This window comes from Ascaphus truei, chromosome 15, assembly GCF_040206685.1.
Source record: "Ascaphus truei isolate aAscTru1 chromosome 15, aAscTru1.hap1, whole genome shotgun sequence".
In the NCBI taxonomy this organism is placed as follows: Eukaryota; Metazoa; Chordata; class Amphibia; order Anura; family Ascaphidae; genus Ascaphus; species Ascaphus truei.
In genome coordinates, this window is record NC_134497.1 from 22,029,969 (window position 1) to 22,049,371 (window position 19,403).

General features: G+C 47.6%; 1 protein-coding gene across 5 annotated transcripts in view; it reads left to right on the forward strand.

Annotated features, from left to right (window-relative positions):
* CHD6 (chromodomain helicase DNA binding protein 6) overlaps positions 1-19,403 on the forward strand; it is a 189,724-nt gene that overhangs the window by 23,665 nt on the left and 146,656 nt on the right. For 4 of the 5 annotated variants that reach the window (XM_075571929.1, XM_075571933.1, XM_075571930.1 and 1 more), the window contains exon 2: positions 5,115-5,172. The exons of the other annotated variant lie outside the window; for it this stretch is intronic. In XM_075571929.1, the coding sequence (XP_075428044.1) occupies positions 5,140-5,172 (33 nt within the window). In that variant the 5' untranslated portion in view covers positions 5,115-5,139. The remainder of the gene's footprint in view (positions 1-5,114; positions 5,173-19,403) is intronic. 5 annotated transcript variants of the gene reach the window in all.

A 19,403-nucleotide genomic window follows, 5' to 3' on the forward strand; every position in this document is an offset into this window, starting at 1 on the left:
TATAACTCCCACTAATGTGACGGTAAGTATGTCTTAGTGTTACTCCCATCCAGACCCTATAACTCCCAATAATGTGACGGTAAATATGTCTTGGTGTTACTCCCATCCAGGCCCTACAACTTCCAATAACGTGACGGTAAGTATGTCTTAGTGTTACTCCCATCCAGACCCTATAACTCCCAATAACGTGACAGTAAGTATGTCTTAGTGTTACTCCCATCCAGGCCCTATAACTTCCAATAACGTGACGGTAAGTATGTCTTAGTGTTACTCCCATCCAGGCCCTATAACTTCCAATAACGTGACGGTAAGTATGTCATAGTGTTACTCCCATCCTGGCCCTATAACTCCCAATAACGTGACGGTAAGTATATCTTAGTGTTACTCCCATCCAGGCCCTATAACTTCCAATAACGTGACGGTAAGTATGTCATAGTGTTACTCCCATCCAGGCCCTATAACTCCCAATAACGTGACGGTAAGTATGTCTTAGGGTTACTCCCATCCATGCCCAGATATAAGGGTTTAACTCCAGTATAGAGAGGAGAGGAAAATAACGCAATGTTATTTATACCTAACTGTGGGGATACCCCCGCCAGACCCTATAAAAACCCTATGTCAGTGTCTGGATGGGAGTAACGCCATGATTAGGTATGACCTCACTAATGTCACGTTAAGTTCCCGCGTTAACCATAACAGGATTTAGTGGATACGCCATGTTATGATAACGCTTCATTTGCATATCATCTGCATGTACTTACCCGCTAACAGCCGGTAAAATTACCGCTCTGCTCTTTCCGGGAGAAAATTCAGAGATACCTTATCGGAGCTCTGTGGAACTGGCCTAAAGCTAGTAGAAAATGTGTTATCTTGCTGAGGACTTTCAGTTTGTCCGTCAGGGACAGCGCATATAATAAATACAGTATATAAGCGTGCGCACATGTGCAAATCGTGTATATATCATTGTATATCTTGGCTGTGTCTATTAGCTGTGTATTATATTTGTGTGTGTGTGTGTGTGTGTGTGTGTGTGTGTGTGTGTGTGTGTGCGCGTGTGTGTATGGATGGATGGGTCTGTGTGTGTGTGTGTATATATAGATCTGTGTATTGGTACAGTGGTTAAAGAGCCTCAGGAAGTAGAAATGGCAGAGGGCACTATTAACCACTTGTGTGCCACGCAGTGCGTAGAAGGGAACTTTTCCCCTGCCCGTATATACGGGTACGTGGCGGCTACGCACAAAATTAGGAACCAGCCTTAAAAATGACTGTGTATTACTGCAAATACGACACAGGCTGCTTCCCCCCCTTCCCCCCCCTTCCTGCGTCTGCCAGGTAACACCTCCGTGCCAAACTAATCCAGTTTGGGCTTTTTCCTGAGCGCCTGCGACTGCCCTCCGCAGGAGCACAGCCACTCTGTGAGATTGCTGGCAGGCGCTACAAAGGCACAATGCAGCAGTAACCAGGGGCTGGGCAGTGCCAGGAGAAGGATAGTGTGCAGACCTGCGAGCGAGGGATGTGCTGTTTGAAGGACAGAGGAGCTCTCCCCCTCCCCCCTGCTTTCCTCTCTCTTGAGGCCCTCAGGACTAAACTGCCTCGGATGCACTAAGCCTGCCGCTTTGGATTCTGGGACACGCAAATAATTAAGGCACTACAGGGGGAAAAAGACATTATGGCTTTAGCAAGGCAACAAGAGTGTCTGTGTGTCTGTGTGTCTGTGTGTCTGTGTGTCTGTGTGTCTGTGTGTCTGTGTGTCTGTGTGTCAGTGTGTCAGTGTGTCAGTGTGTCAGTGTGTCAGTGTGTCAGTGTGTCAGTGTGTCAGTGTGTCAGTGTGTCAGTGTGTCAGTGTGTCAGTGTGTCAGTGTGTCAGTGTGTCAGTGTGTCAGTGTGTCAGTGTGTCAGTGTGTCAGTGTGTCAGTGTGTCAGTGTGTCAGTGTGTCAGTGTGTCAGGTAGATGAGATTGAAAAAGACATACGTCCATCAAGCTCAACCTATGCTAAATTTAGGCGACAGATACTTTATCCTATATCCGTACTTACAGTATATCGATCCAGAGGAAGACAAACACAAACCCCAGTGTCATATCATCCAATGATATCTCATGACGGGAAAAATAAATTCCTTCCTGACTCCAAGAATTGGCAATCGGATTTCTCCCTGGATCAACATCCTTCCCATGTATACTTATTTGGTATATCCCTGTATACCTTTCCTTTCTAAAAATATGTCTAACCTTTTTTTTGAAGATATCTATTGTATCTGCCATCACAGTCTCCATGGGTAATGAATCCCACACTGTAACTGCCCTTACTGTATAGAACCCTTTCCTTTGTTGCTGGTGAAATCTCCATTCCTCCAACCTTAAGGGATGCCCCGAGTCCTTTGTACTGCCCGTGGGATGAATAGTTCTGTTGAAAGCTCCTTGTATTGTCCCTGAATATATTTGTATATAGTTATCATATCCCCTCTTAGACGCCTTTTTGCTAATGTAAATAAATCTAATTTAGCTAGCCTCTCTTCATAAATCAGATTTTCCTTCCCCTTTATTATATCGAACTAACCTGAAGTTCGAATCTCGAATCTTTAGATCTAAAGAGGCAGTCCCACAGGGTGGGCACAACTTAAATATATCTTCTTCAGCCCCTGTTTCCCCCACTGCTGGAGGAAGCCTCACTAGTGATCATCCGCATATTGCAGCCTCTCCTCCACGTCGCTCCGACACATTTTCTGATACCATCCTCCCATCTTACTTTTGGTCGTCGTCTTTGTCCTTTAAATCTCTCTTGGAAGCCAGTCGAGTACCATCTTTGCCCAACAATGGCAATTTCTTCTTGCGATATGGCCGGCCCACCGCCATTGCAATTTACTCACCCGTGTGATGAAGTCACAAACTTCTCTTTGGTTCCCAACCCATTCCTTCTATTTCCTGTCTCTCCAGGTAATACCCAGCATACATCTCTCCATACGTCTTTGAGTTGTGTGAAGCTTCTGAATTGTCTTCGCATTTAAGGTCCAAGTTTCACATCCATTTGTAAGCAATCGCAGAATACACAGGGAGAGAACTTTCTTCTTGAGGCAGTGGAACGTTCTCTTGAAAGATTGTCTTGTTTCTTCCAAATGTGATCCATCCCATCTTCAGTACGTCATCCATTGTCCTTTGCCGGCCAAGGTAGATTATGGTCTTTGACTTCTAGTTCTATTCCATTTATTTCAATCTTTGCCGACTTGGCACATTTGTTGAACATCACAGGTCTTGCTGAGATTCATACCGCGGCCCACATTCCTACTCGCTTCGAAGAGTTCTCCAATTAGTGTCTGGAGGTCTTTTGGACTTGTGGCAAAAATAACAACGGCGCCTGCAAATCGTGGGTGATAAAAATATTCACCGTTTGATTCCTTTTTCTTCCCAATCCAATGTCTCGGTTGACAATTCTTCACATGTGGCAGTGGGAGGCTTTGGAGACATGGTGTCTCCCTGGCTGATCCTTTTCATGCTTGTATCTGCATGTTATCTAATGGTTGATCTGGCATTCTCGTAAATGTTTATAATAATAAAGTGCGCTTCTTCAACACTTCGTCTTGGCGCATCGAGGAGCGCTGAGGCGGAGACAGAATTAAATGCGTTTTCGTCATCTACGAATCCTAAGCAGAGTGGTACATTGTATGCATTGCTTTAATTTTTTTATTTTTATGTTCACGCTTATTTGCTCCCACTGTGAAAATTACTATGTTTCTATTCTTTATGGCTCTGAGTCTTCTCTGGCAAGTATTATTCTTATCACTAAAGAGATTAGGTAAAGGTGTTACAAAGATGTCTACTTGTGTTAGTATTTACAAAGATGTCTACTTGTGTTATTTGTTTTTTTTTTTTAAAGTAGTGCCAGCAATCTGTCTTAACCCTATTAACCCTTTCCCTGCCAGGGCGACCTGCTTTGCTCTGCAAATGCGTTGTTGCTGACCTCTGGTGGTGAAAAGGTTAAAAGTGTCGCTTTTGATCCGTTGAAGTCGTTTTAACTTTTTTTTTTTTTTTTTTAATGAACAATTCTGCTACCATCCTCTGTCAGACACGATATGGGAGAGACGGGGTATAGAACAGCTTGCAAACAGTCTTATCACAACAATGGAAGCTCTGAGAGATTACAAATTGAAGCATTATTAAAAATTCTTATACTTATTTGATTTTGTAAATAAAAGGAGAAGTGTGTCCCCCCCCCCCTAGCGCATTGGGTGAGAAGCAGGGGGTCCCCAAAAAATAAACTGCATTAATTCTGGCTCTGGGGACTCCCTGCTCCCCGAGATACTTGCCGGGAAGCACCCGGTTACTTCCTGGTTATTTAACCCCCCCCCCCCCCCACTGGCCAACAGAAGCAGCGACCAATGACATTGCTGCTTCCTATTGGCCGGCGTGATGCAGGGGCTTTAAACTGCCATCTTATTCTCCCAGGAGGGAAGCTACCTGCAACGGTAAGTATAACCAGGGGGCCCCCGGGGCTGGAAATGGCATCGGAAAAAGTAGGGGTGAGCTGCACCTTTAACCTATATCCCAGCGTTCTGCAACCTGTCTTACCCTGTGCTCCCCCTGCTGGAAAATATTTTTCCTCCAATCCCCTAATGACTGAATCTTATCGCTGACCCCTCAGACTGTCGCTATCAGACTGTGTGACCGATCCCAGGCAGTGTGGTGTCCTGAGCTCGTGGGGGGAACACACGCTTAATAATCCCCCCCAAACTGCCCCTCAGTGTGTGCAGGCAGCATGGGGGGTATCGCTGTCACTCACTGCGGGAGTTTCCAAAGTCACGCCCCACAATGCCTTGCTGCTGCGGATGCAAAGCATTGTGGGAAGCTCTTGCTGTAATTGACAGCGATACCCCCCACGCTAATGTGCAGTTTGGGGTCTTACTAAGTGCGCAGCCCCCACCCGGGCTCAGGACCCCGCTATACTGCCTGAGAGTCCCCAGTACTGATAATTTGGGGGAGAACCCCTCGGAGACGCCTCGCGCACCCTTTGTTGGGAACCGCTGCTATAGAACATGCGGCCACTTTGATCCTAGGAGGGACTGACCCTTTAAAGAGTGTACATTGTTTTACAGTAAGGGAAACTTCTCTTGTGTTACAGGTGGGAAACCTTTCTACCCCAGTTAATGATCATGAAAATACAGAAGGAAGAGCAACAGGTTAGTACAAACACTACCATTTTTTTGCTTGTTTTTATTTGGCCAATTTCGTTGCCCTTTTGTGTGAGCAGGGACAAAAAAGTGTGTTTTATACACCGTGTGTTTTGAGTATTAAATCCGTGTTGCTTTGAATGGTAATTATAGCACTATGTTAAAGGAGCAATACACCGTAACTAAACCCCATTTTTTTTTACTGGAAAGGAATCTGGAGGTCTTAAGAGCCGAACCCCGCTATTTCCGGCTCTGGGGACCTTCCAATTCCCGAGCTACTTACTGGTGTAGTTACCAGTCGTAATTCCTGGGATTTAAAGGGGATTTAAACGGCCATCCAATAGGAAGCCACAACTGAAGATATTGCAGTTGCCTATTGGGTGGCGATTTGGCTGCCATGTTGTTTCCCTTGGGGGGAAATGTTAGTCCCGTAACTTCACTAGTTAGTATTTTGCTCGGGGCTGAGGGAGGGACATACTTGTGAATGACCAGTCTGAGACATTTCTCTAATAGAGGTGAAGACACCATTTACAGGTAGTGTTAGGACCTGCTAAAAGGGTTTAACGTGACGTGGTCGCAGGCTTATAATGCTGGAGCCAAAGAATTTAACCAAATGACCCCTACCTAGAAGAAGAAGAACAGATATTATATAACTATATAATTTGTCGGATTTGAGCTTTTTTTTGTCTTTTGTTGTATACACAAGGTCACTATCCAGTTAGCACTCCTTTTGGCGTGTGTGTGTGTGTTGTGGGTTTTGAGCTTGCTGGGATTGTCTTTTGTACATACGAGTTGAGACGCACTAAAGCTCTAGGAAGAAAATCCCTGTCCCAAGAATTTTACAGTTCCAGAAGATCTTGGATAAAGCGACATGTCCGATAGAAGCGGGTGAAGCATTTAATGCCAGGCTGATGATGTCACCGCCCTCACTTAAGAGGGAGAAACCAAAAAATAATAATACGTGAGCATAGGATTCTGGGAGGGGAAACCACAAAATGGCAGTGGTTGGTAAGTCAGTAGACTCGTTGGGCAAATTGCTTGATCTCCCTTTGCGATGTGTATGTAGTAATATTACAGACCTTCAACTCATACATCTCAAATGAGAACAAGATCAAGTTTTAATTATTTGAAATTAATTATGCTAGTCTTGTTCCTTGTTTTTTAAGCATCATTCGTCAACCTTCAACTCTTTTACACATATCACTGTCATTCGGTCACTTTGGTCCTACATAGGACTGACCCTATAACCCATTAAAGCGCTCAGTATCATTACTTCACTTTGCTCCTACGTGGGACTTGGCATTTAACCCAGGGGTGGGCAATTTATTTTGGCTGGCGGCCCACTTCATGAACTTTGGTAAGCTTTGTGGACCACCCACTTAATGTAGGTCCTCACCAGCTTCTCCCTAGGAGGGAGGGGGGCCCCACCTCTGGTGGGCCGGATAGAATTATTTTGGCCACCACTGATGTAACCCATTAAACATGTCACTGTCCTCAGTTCAATTTGCCCCTACACTGTACTGGCGGCATTTTCTAATCCATGCGTTTCCCAGTATATCTCTTTGAAAACATTTATTTATCTGGAGTAGGAGTGACCACACAGACTCGTCGCTTGCTTATTTGCAATATTCATGCTGTGTTAGACTCGCTGCACTTATTGACAAGTAGATCTGATCCAGACTGAAGTGTTTTATTTATTACCGGTGTCTGGGAAGTCTGCAGTCACAGGAGAGTGCGTTCATGCAGAAGCGCCCTCTGGGAGCAGAGCGAGCAGTAGGAGGTTTCTTATTTCCGGAATACCTGCGTGCTGCAGGGCTGGATTAGGAGTGAAATAATCTAATTACACAATTCAGCCAGGGTTTCATTCTTTTACCCCCACCCAGGACATGGAGATGTGCACTCCCTGACCCCTTTGTGATATTTATAGTGCTTCTACAAGTTTATGTGGGTGTTGTATCATCTTCACCCCGTGTCTCCCCACTGCTGGATGAAGCCTCCCGCAGGATCTCCCAGGTACTGCGGTTACGTGCTCTCTTCGCCACCAAAACATTTTCTCATCTCGTCCTCCCATCTTACTTTTGGGCGTCGTCTTGGTCTTGTAATCTCTCTTGGAATCCAGTGGCGTCCCATATTTGTTCAACAATGGCCATTTCTTCTTGCGATATGTCGGCCCGCCGCCATTTTAATTTCTTCCCCCGTGTGATGATGCCACAGACTAGTTTGGTTTTGAACCCATTCGTTCTTTTTCCTGTCTCTTCGCTTAATACACAGAATGCATCTCTTCATACTTTTTAGCGTTGTCTGCAGCTTGTGAATGATCTTCGCATTTAGGGTCAGAGTGTCGCATCCATACGTGAGCACGGGCAGGATACATGGGTCACATCCATACGTGAGCACGGGCAGGATACATGGGTCACATCCATACGTGAGCACGGGCAGGATACATGGGTCACATCCATACGTGAGCACGGGCAGGATACATGGGTCACATCCATACGTGAGCACGGGCAGGATACATGGGTCACATCCATACGTGAGCACAGGCAGAATACACGGGTCGCATCCATATGGTGAGCACAGGCAGGTTACACAGGTCACATCCATACGTGAGCACGGGCAGAATACACGGGTCGCATCCATATGGTGAGCACAGGGAGGATACACGGGTCACATCCATACGTGAGCACGGTCAGGATACACGCGTCACACCCATATTTGAGCATGGGAGGATACACGGGTCACGCCCATACGTGAGCATGGGCAGGATACACAGGTCACATCCATACGTGAGCACGTGCAGGATACACAGGTCACACACTTTTTTTTTTTTTTTTCAGGCACAGGGGAAGGTTCCCATGAAATATTGTCTTGTTTCTTCCATATGTGCTCTATCACATCTCCACTCTCCTACTGATGTCATTCACAAGGTTTCCATCCATTGTTGTTTGCCGGCCAAGGTAGACCTGGCCTTCTAGTTCTATTCCATTGATTTCAATCTTTGCAGCCTTAGCACATTTGTCGAACATCACTGTGGCGCCTGGGCACAAAATCTCTCTGGAAGAAGTTTCCCAGCCACCAGAGCATATTGTGTGTTTTTGTGCTGCCCCGGTTACTTCCCCAGACGTGCCCTCTATTTCCCATACCCATACTTTGTGTACCCCTGTGCCGGTGACGGGTTCCCCTGTGCCGGTGACGGGTTCCCCTGTGCCGGTGACGGGTTCCCCTGTGCCGGTGACTGGTTCCCCTGTGCCGGTGACGGGTTCCCCTGTGCCGGTGACGGGTTCCCCTGTGCCGGTGACGGGTTCCCCTGTGCCGGTGACGGGTACCCCTGTGCCGGTGACGGGTTCCCCTGTGCCGGTGACGGGTTCCCCTGTGCCGGTGACGGGTTCCCCTGTGCCGGTGACTGGTTCCCCTGTGCCGGTGACGGGTTCCCCTGTGCCGGTGATGGGTTCCCCTGTGCCGGTGATGGGTTCCCCTGTGCCGGTGACGGGTTCCCCTGTGCCGGTGACTGGTTCCCCTGTGCCGGTGACGGGTACCCCTGTGCCGGTGACGGGTTCCCCTGTGCCGGTGACGGGTTCCCCTGTGCCGGTGATGGGTTCCCCTGTCCCGGTGACGGGTTCCCCTGTGCCGGTGACGGGTTCCCCTGTGCCGGTGACGGGTTCCCCTGTGCCGGTGATGGGTTCCTGTGTGCCTCTATGTAGGAGAAATATGTTCGGCCGCCACAGAAAACCACGTTTTGGATCCCTTTGTAACTCTGCCCCCGTTGTCTCCCCAACCTGGTCCCTTTGCCACCACGCACTCCCAGTGTGCTCCCGGCAGCTCCCCGAGCCCCGTGCCGGGATTTGGTTCCAGACATTTGTAGTGTTTTCCCTTTGTGTGTTCAAATGTGCTTAGATGCGAGAGAGAAAAAAACTTTTTCATTCTGCTCCAAGTGTTCCTTTGGACTTGCCCTTCACCCCCCACACGCCCCCAGTGTGCCCCCCCCCCCCGAATGCCCCGGTGCACTAAGCCGGAATGATCCAGACGCTTGTAATGTGTTCCCCTTGTACTGTATGCTTACGCTTGTACTGTGTTATCCCGGCTCGTAGTGCTTCCCCCTAACTGTTACTTGTTCCCTATACCTGCAATGCATTCCGATGTGGCCTGTAGTTCCCCTGTGTCCCCTGAGGTAATATAGCGCCCATATTCAAGATGGCGCTGAGCCTGAGGTCCGAAGCCCACCAAGTCGCCTCTCTGGCTAGCGGGGTCACTGTTTGATATGCTAAGGAGTTGGGGTTGTGTGCAGACCCCTCTCACAGTTAGGAACCTGGGCGGGTGTGAAATCTTTTTGTAATCCCCCAGTCCCCTGAGTCGCCCTGCTAATAGGCATGGGGTAGGACTGTTCCTTTGTCCCGGGACCTCGTGTTCATTCTTTGCTCCCTGAGTACGTACGCTCAGACCCGCGTCCCGTGGCATCGGGTTACGTGCCGACATACAGCCGATGTCTAGGCTGCGTGTGAAACTACCGGAACGCAAGCCTGCAGCTCCTTTACAGCGATTATCACTTTATTTCATATAACGCTTTTTTTCTCAATGGGACTCGAAGCACTTCACTATTATAGTATAGCTTGTGGTACGCAGCACGTAGGATTGTTACAGACACAGCCCCTGCCCCGTGGAGCTTACAATCTATGTTTTGGTGCCTGAGGCACAGGGAGATAAGGTGACTTCCCCAAGGTCACAAGGATCTGACACCGGGAATTGAACCAGGTTCCCCTGATTCATACTCGGTGTCATTGTTTATAAAATCAGTGTCTTTACCCATTATACCTTGCAGTGGAAAATAGACACTCCCAACATTAAGATTCTGAGAGGTAAGCCAACTACGGCAGTGCCCTCTACCTCAATAATAGGTGTTCCCAGTTGTCCCCATGTGCTGGGGCTGCATTGTTTTTCTTCTATGGACTTCTGTTGATATCGTGTTGCTCACGCCAAAGGAAACACTTATTCTTCCCGCACTAAGAGGACTACAGGAGGTAAGTTAGCTATGGCAGCACATGAGATTCATATGGAGGTCCACATTCTTACTTCTTTCGGCAAATTCTCTGAGTTACTGCTGGAGGTCTTCGGGGCTCGTGGCAAAAATAACAATGTCATCTGCAAATTGTAGGTGACTCATTGTTGCATAGTAGATGAGGTTGAAAAAGACGTACGTCCAGCAAGTTCAACCTATGCTAAGTTTAGACGACAGATACTTTATCCTATATCCGTACTTACAGTATATTGATCCAGAGGAAGGCAAACACAAACCCCAGTGACACATTATCTAATGATATCTCATAAGGGGAAAATAAATTCCTTCTTGACTCCAAAAATTGGCAATCAGATTACTCCCTTGATCAACATCCTTCCCATGTTTACTTATTAGGTATATCCCTGTATACCTTTCCCATCTAAAAAGATGTCCAACTTTTTTTTTTTAACTTATCTATTGTATTTGCCATCACAGTCTCCATGGGTAATGAATCCCTCACTGTAACTGCCCTTACTGTATATAACCCTTTCCTTTGTTGCTGGTGAAATCTCCTTTCCTCCAACCTTAAGGGATGACCCAGAGTCCTTAGTACTGCTCGTGGGATGAATAGTTATTTTGAAAGCTCCTTGTACTGTCCCCGAATATATTTGTATATAGTTATCATATCCCGTCTTAGACGCCTCTTTTCTAATGTAAATAAATATAATTTAGCTAGCCCCTCCTCATAAGTTAGATTGTCCACCCCCTTTATTAATTTGGTGGCTCTTCTCTGCACTTTCTCCAGTTCCATAATGTCTTTTCTAAGGCCCCGTTCACACAGCGCACTTCGCGACGCTGCGTGCGCGCGCCTCCATCTGCTGGGCGATGTGTGATCATCCCCAGCAGACGGAATGATCCGACACAGGGCAGCATGCGGGGAGTGGGGACCTGTGTGTGTGTGTGTGTGTGTGTGTGTGTGTGTGTGTGTGTGTGTGTGTGTGTACCGTGGGGGTGTGCAGCGGGAACCCGGGGGGTCGGTTTTATTATAAAAGCACTGCCACTAATGCCTGCAGTTCTGTTAAATGAGCACGGAGAAAGAAATCTGCTACCTTCACAGATATTGCAAAGAATATTCCGGGGCCAGGTGCAGTCTGCAGTCCCCCGTCTCAATTTCAGCAGCCAATCAATGTAAACGTCTGGACATTGATTGGCTGCTGAAACTGACGTCCACGCTGCTGCAGCCAGGGATCACACTTTCACTTTCAGCGACTGCAGCAGCGTGGACGCCGTGCTTTGCAGCCAATGGTAGTTTCAAGATTGGCCACCAGGGTCGGTGACGAGTGCGCGCACACGTCGCGAAGTGCGCAGTGTGAACGGGGCCTAAGGCCTAAGGAGTGGTGCCCAAAATTGTACTCCGTATTCAAGGTGTGGTCTTACTAATGCTTTGTAAAGGGGCATAATTATGTTTACTTCCCTTCCATCCATTGTCCGTTTGATGCAAGATAAGATCTTGTTTGCCTTTGCAGCTGCTGCATGATTTTGGGCACAATTACTAAGCCTGCTGTCTACCAGCACTCCTAAATACTTCTCCATCAAGGATTCCCCTAATTTTCCCCCAATTTAATGTGTAAGTCGCCTTTTTATTCTTGCTTCCCAAATGCATAACCTTACATGTATCTGTATTAAACCTCATCTGCCAGTTACCTGCCCAGGTTTCCAGTCTCTCCAAGTCCTTCTGATGAGAAATTACATCCTGGTCTGATTCTATTACTTTACACAATTTAGTATCATCAGCAAAGATGGAGACTTTGCTCTCGATGCCAACCTCAAGGTTATTAATAAACAAGTTGAAAAGCAGGGGTCCCAGTACCGATCCCTGAGGTCCCAGTACCGATCCCTGAGGTCCCAGTACCGATCCTTGAGATACTCCACTCACAACTTTTAGCCCAATTTGAAAATGTTCAATTTATTACAACTCTGTCTATTCTTCAACCATTTTTCAATCCAGGTGCAAATATTTTTTACTGAGTTCAATTTGCTTTATTTTGCACACAAACCTCTTGTGGGAACCATATCAAAAGCCTTTGCACAATCTAAGTAGACCACATCAACTGCATTACCCTGGTCTAAATTCCTACTTACCTCCTCAAAGACACTAATAAGGTTAGTTTGGCATGATCTATCCTTCATTAATCCATGCTGACTATTAATAATAATTTTGTTTCCCATTGGGTATTCCTGAATATTATCCCATACTAAATCTTCAAGTAGCTTCCCCATTAAGTCAGGCTTACAGGTCTGTAATTCCCCGGTTGTGATCTAGCTCCCTTTTTAAATATAGGCACCACATCTGCTTTACACCAATCTTGTGATACTGAGCCTGTGGCAATGGAGTCCTTGAATATTACATGTAATGGTTTGGCTATTACTGAACTTAACTCCTTGAGAACTCTTGGATGTATACTATCGGGCTAGGTGCCTTATTTACTTTAATTTTTTCAAGCCGCTATGAACTTCTTCCTCATTTAACTAATTGTTCGTTAATATAGATGAAAACGAATAGTTATCTATGTGGCGCTTAAATATAATCAGTGATATTTGAAAGAAATATACAATATAAAATAGTGTAATTACATACAATAAGGTGAAAGTGACCAATGCAGCTCAAACCCTAATATTAGATTGTCCTCGCAATCCAAATGAAAGTTGTAGAAATCCAAGCCGCTATGAACTTCTTCCTCATTTAACCAATTGTTCGTTAATATGGAGGTTGTGGCTTCCTCCTGCGGCACTATTATTGCAATTGATTCTTCCCTGGTAAACACAGAGGCAAAGAATTTGTTTAATACCTCAGCTTTTTCCTTATCTCCAATAATTTGCCTGCCCATCTCGCACTGAAAGGGTCCTATATTTTCTTTACTCATTTTTTATTTTTTTTATTAAGGTAAATAACATTTTAGGGTTGATCTTACTTTCTATTGCAATCCTTTTTTCATTATCCATTTTTGCTAATTTGATTGCCTTTTTGTAACGTTTGTTACATTCTTTATTATTCTGATACGATGCCCATGTCCTTTCTAACTTCAAGAATCTAAACGCCTTCCTCTTCTTGTCCATTTCCTCCCCTACCTGTTTATTTAGCCACATTTGGTTTAGACTTGTTTCTTTTATATTTATTAGCCCAGGGTATACACTGATAAAAAGGTCTTTAAAACATTGTTAGAAAAGCACACTTATCTGCCCATTTATTTTCGAAATTTTTCCCTGCAAAAACATCATCCAATTTATTCCTTGTAGATTAGTCATCAATTTATTAAAATCTGCCTTTCTAAAGTTTACGGTCTTTGTTAAAGCCAAGTAATATGTTTTTTGACCATTTATTTCAAATGAGACCATGTTATGATCACTGTTACCCAAATGTTCCCGGACTTCAATATATGTTATTACTTCTGCATTGGCAATACTGCATTTGGTAATTTCAAACAATGTCCTGGTTGGTTCTTCAATAATTTGGGTCATGTAATTAATTAATTGTCTTTAAGCATCCCCCAAAAACCTGTTTCCTTTCGTTGTAATGCTAATCTCATTGCCCCAGTCTGTCTGGATAATTAAAATCACCCATTATGCAAATATTACCTAGTTTTGATGCCTTCTCCATTTGCAAAAGTATTTTAGCTTCCTCAATCTCACAGATATTTGGTGGTTTATAGCATATCCCTACAAAATCTTTGTTTGTACTTATACCTCCACTGCGATTTTGTATTCACGAGGTCGCAACATTTTCATAATTCCCTTCATAAACATCTTCCCTTATAATAGGTTTTAGATCCGGTTTAACATATAAACATACTCCACCTCCTCTTCTATTTTTTCGATCCTACCGAAAAATGGGAATAACCCTCTAAATTAACTGTCCAGTCATGAGCTTCATCCCACCATGTTTCAGTAATGCCTATGATATCATACTGCTCCCTTGTAGCTATTAATTCAAGCTCCCCCATTTTATCTGCCAGGCTTCTTGCATTAGCAAGCATGCATTTAAGTTTTTTTCCCGTCTGTACTATTATCTTATCTGCTCCTGCCTTTCTACTCCAATTGGATTTAGTCCATTAGAAGTTTTCTAGTATTATCTCTATTTAGTAGGTTCTTTATAATATCATTGTACACTTCTTCAGCATTTTGTCTTCTTACCACAGCTGCGGTTGATACAGAATCATATGCTTTTTTGTAATCTGCGAATCCTAAGCAGAGGGGTAGATTGTATTCATTACTTCACGAAATCCCTTCTTGGATGTGCTCCATTGTGTTGTATCCCGCTTGTACCCTAGGTTGGACGAAGTCCAGGGTCTCTTTAAGACGATTGATGAGTATCTTCATAAACATCTAGTAAGTGATTGGAAGTAGACTGGTTGGTCTGTAGTTCCTGAGGTTTCCGGTGTCTCCTTTCTTGTGGATGCGGATAACTGTGGCATTACTCCATTGCTCTGGAATTCCCCTGGTCTCGAAGCAGCGTGTAAAGAGTTTTGCAAGGATTGTTTCTACTTCTTCCCCAGCTTCTTTCAAGATTACAGCTGTAATTCACTCTACCCGGGTGCCTTCCCATTCCTCATGGATGTTATTGCTTTTGCAACTTCTTCTGGAAGGACACATGGTACATCATTGGTGGTTTCTTCTCGCTTGTCCTATCCTGGATTATGCCCTGTCAACTGTGTTTCATGTAGAAGTCCTCAACTCTCTTTATGATGGGCTGAAGGAGCGGGTCAGTGAGTAAAGACACCAACTCTGTGAGCAATGACATTGAGTTTGAATCATGGGAGCTTGGTTCAAATCCTGTTGTCCGCTCCTTCTTTCCTTGGACATGTCACTTTATCTCCCTGTGCCTCAGGCACCAAAACCATAGATTGTAAGCTGATCCGGGCAGTGACTGTGTCGGTAACATTCCTATGTGCTGCGTACCACGCGATAGACTGTAATTGTGACGCGCTCTGTGTCCCATTGGGAGTAAAGCGCTATATGAAATAACGTTATTATGAAGTACACAGCCTTTTATTGTTGATCCATCGTTTTGTACGAGTGCATTGATTTTGCTTCTTCCCAATGATTTAGCCGTTTTGTCATGAAACTTTTATCTTCAATTGTCTTCCTCACCACGATATAACTAAACTAATAAAGCATACAAAAAGCGCCTTACCTACATTTTTTACCTGCGAGGTATAAGTACCTAATGTACTGTTATTATGTGTGATGATGATAAATCTACGTGTAACCTACATAGTTATTCCAGACTGGTAAAAGTGATACCGTGATATCAACATAAAAGTGGAACTCAATAAACACAGTGTCACCTTCTGAGTGACATTCTCCTAAATGAGGAGCACTGAAAAAGTTCCCAATTAGGAGGAGTGTGTGTGCTACAATCCTCGGTTGGAAACTGGCAGCCTAAGGCCCGTAATATAGTGGGCGCGCTTGCTCCGCCGCGCGACACTTATAGTTGGCTGTGGATAGCCAGCCGTCCTATACTAGGGCCGCGTGCGCGCACTGCAGTGAGCGTGGGACCGGCCGATCGGGAGGATGACTCAGGTAATAATCTTTTTGTGCCGCTGCCGCCGCTGTGTGTGTGTGTGTGTATTTATCAAAGTTGCACAATGTTAATAAATAATTTATTATTACAACAGGTCTTTTTTTGAATTTTAAAAATCTACTATATATTTCTGAAATGTCTGTATGTTTGTCTGCATGCCCTGTGTCCCTAGGGCCAATCGCATTGCACCTTTGGCCTGTCACTCCACCTCAACACTGTCCCACCCCTCACCACACTGTCCCACCCCTCACTGATTCTCATTGGCCTTCGGCCAACACCACTGCCACACTGTCCCACCCCTCACCCCACTGTCCCACCCCTCAGTGACCTTTGGGAACGCTTCTAAGCACCTAACACTCACTGCTCACACTGCCTCTTACAAACACCCCCCTCCACCACCACCCCCCCCAACCTCATGCACCCCCCTCCACCACCACCCCCCTCAACCTCATGCACCCCCCTCCACCACCACCCCCCCCAACCTCATGCACCCCCCTCCACCACCACCCCCCTCCACCACCACCCCCCTCAACCTCATGCACCCCCCTCCACCACCCCCAACCTCATGCACCCCCCTCCACCACCACCCCCCTCAACCTCATGCACCCCCCTCCACCACCACCCCCCTCAACCTCATGCACCCCCCTCCACCACCACCCCCCTCCACCACCACCCCCCCCCCCAACCTCATGCACACTACGAACGCACGCCACAGCTCTCCCGCTACTGCAGCCCATCACCCCCCCCCTCACCCAAACATACAAACATACACGATGCTCCATCACCCCCCCCCCCTCACACGAACAGCAAACACACGCTGCTGAACATACAACGCACGATGCTGCTCCGGAGCCTCTCACCCCCCCTCCTCACCCTCTGTCCGCCCGCGCCCCCCCCCCCCCCACATCACGTGCGCCGCCCTGCACCGGCTCCGGACGGGAAGCGCGGCCCTCCTACCCCAGCCGCTCCCTTACCTCCCCGGCGCTACTTCCCGCTCAGGTAAGGCACTGCGCGTCCCGCCTCAGGCCCACCCGCGCAGCCTCGCGCCTCAGGCCCACCCGCGCAGCCTCGCGCCTCAGGCCCACCCGCGCAGCCTCGCGTCTCAGGCCCACCCGCGCAGCCTCGCGTCTCAGGCCCTCCCGCGCAGCCTCGCGTCTCAGGCCCACCCGCGCAGCCTCGCGTCTCAGGCCCACCCGCGCAGCCTCGCGTCTCAGGCCCACACAGGGCGCTTCCTGCACGCGCCTCACTCAGCCGGACGGCACATCGGGGGACCAAGCGGGCGCCGGGGGGGGGGGGGAAGAGCGCGAGTCACGGGGAACGGGGGTGGGGGGGCACCAGCCGAACCAGCAGGGGGGGGAGGAGGGGGACATGCACATACATTAATTATCACAATACATATGCCCACTGCTCTCCACCGCACCCACACTCCCCTTCCGCCCCACACCCCTTCCCCCCCCCCACTACCCTTCTCCCCCCCACTCCCCTTCTCCCCCCCCGCTCCCCTTCTCCTCCCCCCGCTCCCCTTCTCCCCCCCCCGCTCCCCTTCCCCCCCCGCTCCCCCCCCCCCTCCTCCTCCCCTTCCCCCCCCTCCTCCTCCCCTTCCCCCCCCTCCTCCTCCCCTTCCCCCCCCTCCTCCTCCCCTTCCCCCCCCCTCCTCCTCCCCTTTCCCCCCCCCCCCCCCTCCTCCTCCCCTTTCCCCCCCCCCCCTCCTCCTCCCCTTCCCCCCCCTCCTCCTCCCCTTCCCCCCCCCTCCTCCTCCCCTTCCCCCCCCCTCCTCCTCCCCTTCCCCCCCCCCTCCTCCTCCCCTTCCCCCCCCCTCCTCCTCCCCTTCCCCCCCCCTCCTCCTCCCCTTCCCCCCCTCCCACCCTCCTCCACCCCTTCCCCCCCTCCTCCACCCCTTCCCACCACCCTTCGCCTTTCTGCCCGCCATCCTGCCTTCCCGCCTCTGCCTTTCACCCGCCCTTACTCCGCCCGCCTCTGCCTTTCACCCACCGCCTCACAGCCGCTGCATGCACTCAACAGACACCCGCCACACTCGACACATACCTGCTGCCTCCCGCCCCTACGCACCGACATCACTGACCCACCGCCTCACACCCTAGCAGGACCCCCACTCACAGACAGCACTCACAACCCATGTGCCACCCGCCGCCTCACACCCTAGCAGGACCCCCACTCACAGACAGCACTCACAACCCACGCGCCACCTGCCGCCTCACACCCTAGCAGGACCCCCACTCACAGACAGCACTCACAACCCACGTGCCACCTGCCGGCTCACACCCTAGCAGGATCCCCACTCACAGACAGCACTCACAACCCACGCGCCACCTGCCGCCTCACACCCTAGCAGGACACACGCCTCACATTTTTACATCTGTTATGTCACCAAAATATACATTGTACTGTGGTGTGTTTACAATAAACCATTTTTATACAACATCGTATTACATTTTATTCCATCTTTCTTTTCAATATTATTATCCAACCTTTACAACAAATACTCACCTATTGTTCCACGATTTATAAATAATACTACCTATTACGCATTTACATCCCGGGCAACGCCGGGTCTCTCAGCTAGTATTATATAATAATAGCAGCAGCACGGACCTGTACACACACATGGGACAAGAAGGACAGGTCTTTCTAGAACCTGTCAATACAGATTCTGCTTCTGCTTCTGACCTACCAGATTGCTGTAAGTAGGCAATTGTATTGTGCAGCGTGTCGCAGTGCGGGGGAATACTGCACAATAGTCTGTCTCTTTTGATTTTCTCCACAGAATCACCATCATCTGGATATCCCCTTGATTAACAGGACTGGTCTTCATACCTTATCTTGGGTCTGGTATCGTAACTGTTACTGTTGTTATTGCGCCAGGGACTTGAGTCTTCCTCACCATATCGCAGTTACATCTTTAGCGATACGTTTACCGATCGTCTCGCACACCTCTGCGTATTCACTTCTTATTCTCGCATTTTGGGATTGCTTCATTTCGTGTCGTTTCCTCACTAATTGTTTTGTCATCAGACTTTTTCTTATCCTGTTTTTTTTGTTTGCGATTTCTCCGGGTTTTGTTTTCCCCTGCGCGTTCAACTCCAAACTTCAAAAGTTCTTCATAACCATTTGTTAAAGTGTACCCGTGCGTTTTGAGGCACGCCGAAGCGATTTTTCGGTCCTAAATTAAATTCTCTGCTGCTATTCTCGAGGTTATCGATGTTGATCGTTTTTGGTCTTTTTAAGCGTTTTCTTCTTTTCAACTTGGCATTCAGCCATAACCCGCAGCAAACCAATGGCTGATCCCTCCTTGCGTCAAAACAGTTTCAGGACTTTGCAGGCTTCATTCACGTGTTTCTTGTTAATTAGGATGTAGTTCATTTTTATTCTCGATTTCCATTGGTTCCATTCCACGTCCATTTTCTATTTGGATTCTTCTTGAAGAATTAAAGATGTAGACGGTTTCACATTCTGCAAATTCTGCCAGTCCGTCCCCACGTTCATTCCTGTTACCGTGACCCTACTTACCAACTCATACGTGGTCTTTCTGCTGGCCACCAATCGTTCAGATCTCCCAGAAAGATCTCGAGGGGACAATTTCCTTTGTTAAGTTGGTTGATTTCATGGTAGAATTCTTCCACTTCATTGTCTATGTGAAAACAAATA